At 42.2% G+C, this 7,912-nt stretch overlaps 1 protein-coding gene across 5 annotated transcripts in view; it reads left to right on the top strand.

The window, feature by feature from the left end:
- MAP3K20 (mitogen-activated protein kinase kinase kinase 20) overlaps positions 1 to 4,149 on the top strand; it is a 176,724-nt gene extending 172,575 nt beyond the window's left edge. For all 5 annotated transcript variants that reach the window (XM_025850184.2, XM_025850186.2, XM_025850182.2 and 2 more), the window contains one exon: positions 2,101 to 4,149. In XM_025850184.2, coding sequence (XP_025705969.1) covers positions 2,101 to 2,801 — 701 coding nt within the window. In that variant the 3' untranslated portion in view covers positions 2,802 to 4,149. The remainder of the gene's footprint in view (positions 1 to 2,100) is intronic.
- The last annotated feature ends 3,763 nt before the right edge of the window (positions 4,150 to 7,912 follow it).

Raw genomic sequence — 7,912 nt, 5'->3', positions numbered from 1 at the left:
GGGAGGGAGGCAGGTGGTGCACTGAACTGTAGCCATGTAGGTAGAGACAGGCTAGGGACACTCCCCAAAGAGGACAATGGGCAGAGATCTAACAAGTGTCCTGCACCCCTCTGAAATCTAAATCTTTTGGGGGAAAAGCAAATTATTTCTCTAAGAGAGTTAGGAATGGTCAATACCCTTTAAACTCCCAGTGGGATGGCTTTGGATCAACCTTTCTCTCTGATTATAATTAACAGGAGAGGTTGCAGGATAAAAGGAGGGCGTGACCTCCCTTTGGCTTACCCCAGTTTTAGCTAGTGTGCCTCCCTTCCTTCCTCCTATTTTTTTCCCTTTTGATGCGCAGACTCAAAGGACACTACCTGGATCAGTTAGGATATATGTTTTAGCAGCCACAGAAAATCCAACTTCCACTGGCTTCCTCCCAAATGGACCACGAATCCGAGGAACAGCAGCCTCAGGACAGGAACTTGTTAGAAATAGGAACTTGTTAGAAATGCAAATTCTCAAACCCAAGGGCAGACCTGATGAGTCAGAAACTGGGGGTAGGGACCAGCAATGTAGGCATTCTAAAGTTCTGAAACCACAGGTTTTAACTATAGCAAAATGTGCTGTTTTCTGTGCAAGTCCAGAAGAAGGCTGGGCCCCGGTGCAGTACGAGCGGCCGGGTCGCCCGTGTTAAGGACAAGGAGCAGACCTTTCCTTCTTTCCACTCTGCCGTCCTCAGCCTGTTACTTTTGCCTGTGGCCTAGCTCTTCCGCAGTCACAGCCACGGCGTAAAGATACGGCAGTGTGCAGAGGACACAAGGGGCCGGTACCTTTCCTGCTCTCACGCTGAGGGGTGAGAAAGATTTGCCTACACACCCCCAGCAGATGATCCCTTGGGTTGCTTTAGCCAGAAACTGAGCAGCGTGTCCATTCCTGCCCACGACATCACTGCATCTGGCTCAGGCCAATCAGAGTCTGCCACCAGAGCCAGAAGGTGGTCAGCTTCCCCCAGTGCACTTGGTTCCATGAGGAGGATGAACACCGAACAAAATCAGGGGCTCTGTTAGAAGCGACAATTTCAGAGAAGTCAAGAGGAAGGCAAGAAGGCCCTGTGGTTGGGTGAAGCTGTGAGGAATGTCTGGACACAGGAGGTCACCTGTATTGGGACAAGTCACTCACCTCAGAGGTGTGGTCACCTGTGCAGGGCAGTGAGGGGGGCTGCTTGCTGGAGAGAGAAGTGAGCACGCTCTGTTCCTCTCCAGAAGCTCCTCCTGACAGGCATGGTGAGAATAGCTCAGGGAGGACTAGGAGGAAACTCAAGGATGTGGGCAGTACGACTGAGGCCCTTGGGGAAGGCAGAAAAAATCCAAGGTGTGACTTGCCTATTCACAGAAATAGAGCTTACTAAATGGTTCTTGTTTATTTACCATTTTCTTTTACCTTCTCTTCCTGTTTGCCATGAAGCTTCACTTTTCATGGGGAAAAAAAATTTCTTATTCCTGAACCTCAGAATCTCTCCTCTAGAGGTGTGAGCTGTCTTTCTTCCAGACAATCCCCAGCTGTCTCAACCACTGGAACCCAATTTCTTTTATCTGCATTAGGGTTCTTGAGGATTTAAAAGTGCCTGCTGGCAAAAAACCTTTCGTTTACTAAACATGCCCCTACCATCCAAACACATGCAAACAGCAATTTCTAGAAGTGATGACATGGCTTAAGTGGGAAGAAGATGGGATTTAGATGCAGAAGAATCTGGAATTCTTAGCTGAGTGACCTTGGGCAAGTTACCAGACCTCCCAAGCTTCAGTCTCCTGGTTTATGGAGTAAGATTATTTGTACTTACCCTGAGACCATTGAGAGGAGTAAATGAGACCATGTAAATAAAGCCTCTGGAACGAGGCCAAGCATATAGCATATACTCATTTAGTGCAATTCCCTTATTTTTTAAGAAGTATTTATAATAATAAAGGAAATGTCCTTATACCTAGCCTAGAATTTCTATGAACGGTAAAGCTTGGAGCATCCTGAGCAGGCTTGAACTGTCTTGAGACAGGCTTATGAATTAGGCATGCAGCTTTACTGTGGTTTAGAAGATGCTCATTTTCACTTCCTCTGCAGGTGCTGATCGCCAGTGGCTGGATACTCTGAGGTTGCGGCAGATTGCATCCGATACTTCTTTACAGCGTTCCCAGAGCAATCCCATTCTGGGGTCACAATTATTTCGCTATTTCAATGACCAGGATTCCTATGCTGCTGCTGTAAGGCGGACCCAGGTGCCCATTAAGTATCAACAGATTACACCCATAAACCAATCCAGAAGCTCCTCTCCTACTCAGTATGGACTGACCAAAAACTTCTCTTCCCTGCATCTCAACTCCAGGGACAGTGGCTTTTCCAGTCTTCCAACTGACAGCTCTTTAGAGAGGGGTCGATACTCAGATAGAAGCAAGAACAAATATGATCGTGGTAGCGTATCACTCAATTCTTCTCCTAGGGGAAGGTACAGTGGGAAAAGTCAGCATTCCACACCTTCACGAGAAAGATATTCTGGAAAATTATACAGGGTTTCTCAGTCAGCACTCAATATTCAGCAGTCACCTGACTTCAAGAGAAGCCCAAATGACTGCCATCAACCCAGGACCATACCAGGGATGCCTTTACACCCTGAGACTGACTCACGAGCCAGTGAAGAGGACAGCAAAGTCAGCGAGGGAGGATGGACAAAGGTGGACTACCGTAAGAAACCTCACAGGCCCTCTCCTGCCAAGACTAACAGGGAAAGAGCCAGAGGAAACTACCGTGGAAGGAGAAACTTTTGATGAATTGAACTAGATGAGTTTTCCTACATAGGCTCTTTTCTTTTCTTTTTTTTTTTTTAAAGATGTAATGGATTTTAATAAGACAATACCTTCAGACAGAATTAACAAAAAGACAACTTTTCCATTTTTGGATTTAGGAAATGCCTTCTAATTGCGACTACAGCCAAACCAGAGCTAAAATGATGGATGTTGGTTGCCCAAGGATGATAACTAGACTTAAACATAACTATACATACCCTCCCAGCCTCGAATTAACATTTTGAGAGGAGGAGATATGCCACCTTATTTCCCTAACCACTGCCATTCTGGTTAGCAGGGCCTGGACTAGGGTGATGTTAAGTGGGGGGGTTCTTGTCTTGGGTGCAGAATTTATGGGGAGCCAGAAAGCTCAGTAATCAAGATACATAATTTTCTAATGCAATATTTAAATAAATGAAAATTAATGCAAAAAATTCTGTGATAAACAAAAAGTCAAAATTCTCCATAAATATAGGATCAGTATTACTGATTTTTCCTCTTGTCTAAGGCTCCAATATGGCTTGGCAAGGCGCTGTTACGGATCCAGTCTATTTAAAATTTTGATATTTTGTTCATCATGAATTTTTGCATTAATTTTTAAAATATTGCATTAAAATATCATTTGTCTTGATTACTGAGGTGTTGGGGCTTGTTTTTTCTTGAGGCCTCCTTAATTTTGTGCCTGAGGCAAGTGCCTCAGTCTTGACACTGCTGGTTAGTATTTATTTTAGTAAGGTATTTAGATTTTTATCATGGTCAGAGCTGAAGTGATTTGGTTCGTCATTTTTAGGCAATAAAAAAGGTTACTGAACTTAATGTTTATTGTGATGCATATCTCTTTCATTAAGACTCATCAGAAACCAAAGATCTAAAATTACCTAGGAGATTTGTGGTTACTGCTTTCCCAAAGCTCCCAGGGACTGCTTTTGAATATTATTTTCTACATTTTACCAAAGGAGGAGCAAAGAGGGAAAAACAACAGTCCATAAAGACCTCCCGGAATGTCAGAAATCTAAACTCTGGAAGAAAACAGACACAGAGCAGGATAATAACGTCACAAGCCACAAGCCAAAGAAATTTAAAATTACCAACATCTTGTTAAGAGCAAGATGGTAAATACCATCCTTGCAGCAAGAAATCTCGAAGCAGCTGAGGGGGGGCGGGAGGTGGGGGGCGGGGGAAGGTAAATGGTGCAGGTGGGAGGAAACTGCCTGCAGCTTAGGGCAGGAATTGTGAGATCCAACTTCTGAAATTCTTCATATTTTAGAAATCAAAAAGTCAAGAGGTAACAAACTTATATGTCAAATAAATAAATGTTACTTTCAATATATTCTGAGATTCTGTTCAATATTCACTCACCCTGAATATCAAGTGTCCTTTGCCCTGCAAAGGATTCTCGATGCTCTGGAGAAGTTCTAATGACACACTGTAATTCCGTGGGGCTGAGTTCTCTTCAATAGGAACCAGTCATCAAACTTGAGCGAATGTTCCCAGAGTAGCTGCCGTGCTCTGATAAGTGCCTGGGGCCTGGTGGGGAAAACTGTATTTGGGACGCATTAAAGTCAAGGTTATAGGAAATGACCTTTATTTACAAGAGAAGTTGTGACCTAAACATTGATTCGACAACTCGGTTTTGTAAGTTGTAGTACATGTTTGCCATCTGCGTTTATAAGCAAAAACAATGGGCAGTGGTAAAATCAGAGGGCGGGGTACTCTCTTCCATCATGCATAACCCATGTCTCTAAGGTTGTAAGCTCCATTGTGGTCCTTTCTCACAAAGCTTATAGCAACTGCTGTCTGTTTTTAATTATTTTCTTCTTGTCCTTTGAGTTTAAATTTAAAGAAAAATAGACTAATAGAAAGTATGCTATCTTAATAGCATGCTGCTTCCAAATAGGCAATAAAATATTTTATTTGATTAGAATTTTTGGTTAAGTGCCTGAACACAGAACAGAGTCTTAACTGAGTCACTCTAAAAGTATGGCTTTAATTATTAAACAAAATGGGCATTCTGGAGAATTATTTAAGACTCTAGTTTAAAAAGTGTTATGCAAATGATTGCTGGTTTCAGGCTGTTTTCTCCTCTTCTAGCTTTCTTGGGCTATGGGCTGGAGAATCCAGGCTGGTAGTGAAATGACTTAATGACCTCAGCCCTAGTTAGTATAGTAGCTGATCACACAGTGGTTATTCCAACAGCCCACAAAACTGACCACTTTGTAATATCTATTGGAAAAATACTTGTCAGCATCAATGCTCCCAGCCCAAAACCAGAATAAGAACATCCAGAATCTGTTTCTTAGTTGTAAAGCAAAAGTAAGAGTTGTTCTTTTCTTTTTTTTTTTTCTAATGATGTTTATTCTCCAAAAGTTGATTGCCAGGTTGAAAGATGAATATAAGTCAAGAACAGAGCAAGGATTAATAGGATTTTTTTTCCATCCAACTAAATCAGTTGTCAACAATGACAAACTATAGAACTTTGAGGAGACTGAATTAAAAAAAAAAAAAAAAAAGATGGCACCTCGGTGGCTCAGTCAGTTAAACGTCTGCCTTCGGCTCAAGTCATGATGATCCCAGGGTCCCGGGATGGAGCCCCGCATCGGGCTCCCTGCTCAGCGGGAAGCCTGCTTCTCCCTCTCAAATAAATAAATAAATAAATCTTTTAAAAATAATAAAAAAGGATATTTTAAGAGAAAAATTACAGTAGAAACAAATTAAGAAAGTCTATCTTGAGTTGGGCATCTCTAAATGTGAGGATTTAGTGGTCCTTAAGTAGGCTTCTGATGGAATCTAGAACTGCTAAATCTTTGTTGCTTGCTACCCACAGAGGTAATGATTATTCCAGGCATAGCCCAGACAAAGCAAGATATTTTGCTCTTTGCAAAGTCACTTAATTAGCAATTCTATAGAAATAGTCTGAGTCCTTTTTTTTTTTTTTAAGTAGGCTCCCTGATGTGCATGGAACCCAGTGCAGGGGGGGGCAGGGGGCTTGAACTCAGGACCCTGATATCAAGACCTGAGCTAAGATCAAGAGTCAGATGCTTAACCAACCGAGCCACCCAGGTGCCCCTCCATAGAAATAGTCTGAATAATCAAATAATCCCAAATCTGTATAGGAAAATGGAGATTACCGAGGACTACTTTAGAAATAAATATAAACTAGCAACTGTTTTCAACCAATTAATAATGAATATAGTTCATAAAAAAAATAAAAATTGAACTGCAATATTTAAGACTACTCATGGTAAAACAGAACAGTAAGATCTGACCCCGGGGGGAAAGTCAGATTAAGAAACAATGGCCACAAAAGAATCCTCACAGTGGCACAAGCGATAATTGGTAAAACTTGGCATGAACAAAACACCTTTTGATATATAAAATCTTCAGTGTAAAATTTAAATTTAAATTAAAATGTGTTGATAGGGAAGCAACACTAACCTCTGATACTTAATCAATGGAATGGCCACAAATGGTTCAATACCCCTCAGGCCTGAAAAACATGTTTGCAAATCAGACTGGAAGTACGAAGCAATCCAAAGAGAGCATGAGTCTTTTAGAGGTGGTGGGAGGTTTAAGGGATAGGTGTGGAGGCAGCCAGAGGTGGTCAGTCTTGGAAGGCCAGAATAAGGTGACCCACAAAGGAAAAGGTTAGCCTTACTATCCATGCCAGGCCTTCGTGCAGGGCGCAATGTGTCCAGTCGTTCACGGAGACCCCTTAAGCAGGACAATATTATCCAGCAGAGCCCTTTCCAAACTGACATGAGAATCCACTCAGTTGAGGAAATCTGAACTTGCCGTGGAGATGGTCATATGGTCCCGCTCCTGCTTACCTCTTCGGCATCACCATTTGCCTCTCCCCACAGCAATCAAATACTATGCCACAGCCACACTAAACCGTTCCCATGTTCCCTCTTGTCTTCGAAACGTTTAATCCCTCCATCCAGCTTCCCCTGCACTGAGTGGCTAGGTCATCCTTTAGCTCTCTGCTAAGACATCACTGCCTCGAGGAGACCTTCTCAGATCCCCAGGTCTGGGTAAGGCCCTTCCTCATGAGAACCTTTTGGTTACTCAATCACATGTATCCCCACTGTTATAATTGTCCCCAAATTTGTTTATCTGTATTCCTTACTAGACTATTAGATCTATGAAGGCAGGGACTGTGCCTATCTTGATTACCAGTGTGTCTCCAACACATAGTTGGTACTCAGTCTATTTGCTGAATGAATGCATTGATTAGTTTATTAATCAGGCTAACAAACAATTAAATCATCTAAATTCTTGTTCTAATCCTGTGCTAAGTGACCTTAACAGGAGTCTCCAGCCCACTTTAGAGTTGTATTTCTGGTGTTAAAATAATTGCCATTCGGACTTTATACGTCAGTCTTTTGTGAGCTTTGCCAGTGTGAGTTGGCCCCTGAGAATAACTCTGCGACACTGATTAAATTTGGGGCTTATCACTGACAGCAGACTGTGGACATGCCAAGTGCCCCAAGGAAAACGTTAGCTCAGGAAGCAGCTCTTTGTATCATGGTGAACTTTACATACTTTCCATTTTGAATTTCTAGAGTATAGCACTATAAACATGGGCTCTCAATAAAGACTTGCCATGGGAGTAAAAAAAAGAAAAAACAGATATACTATGTACGTTAAATAAGTTCAAACATAGACATTGTCCTTTTAGACATTATAGAGTCTCACTACAAGGCTTTCCTTTCCAGAGGCCTAAAGTTCTGTCTTTTTAATGACTAGCAATTGTTCCTAATCCTAGTGCCCTTTCCAGTGCAGCTGTGACTGCTTCTAAAAGTACATAAAGTTTACTGAAAGTCTAACCTGGCAGTTTTCCTTTCTCATACCCAAAGGTACCAGGAGCATTCCTAATGCCAGATGATGCCTGTTTTCTGGCTGAGACTGGGGGAGGCTTGACGTTGGTGCAGGGACAATTCAAGATCTGTCAGCTGGTTGCGGCTGATTATCAAGATGTCCAAACTGGCTCCTTTGCTATGTGTAAGCAATTTAATTTTGTGCCTAATTTTAATCTGCAGTGTACTGTATGTCTACATCTGCTGTGTTAAAGCATTCATTAGCATTTAAAGGGG

Source organism: Callorhinus ursinus, unplaced genomic scaffold, assembly GCF_003265705.2.
Source record: "Callorhinus ursinus isolate GAN/ISIS: 27379988/994484 unplaced genomic scaffold, GSC_fseal_2.0 scaffold2, whole genome shotgun sequence".
Taxonomy (NCBI): Eukaryota; Metazoa; Chordata; class Mammalia; order Carnivora; family Otariidae; genus Callorhinus; species Callorhinus ursinus.
This window is presented reverse-complemented; position numbering and strand designations above follow the sequence as displayed.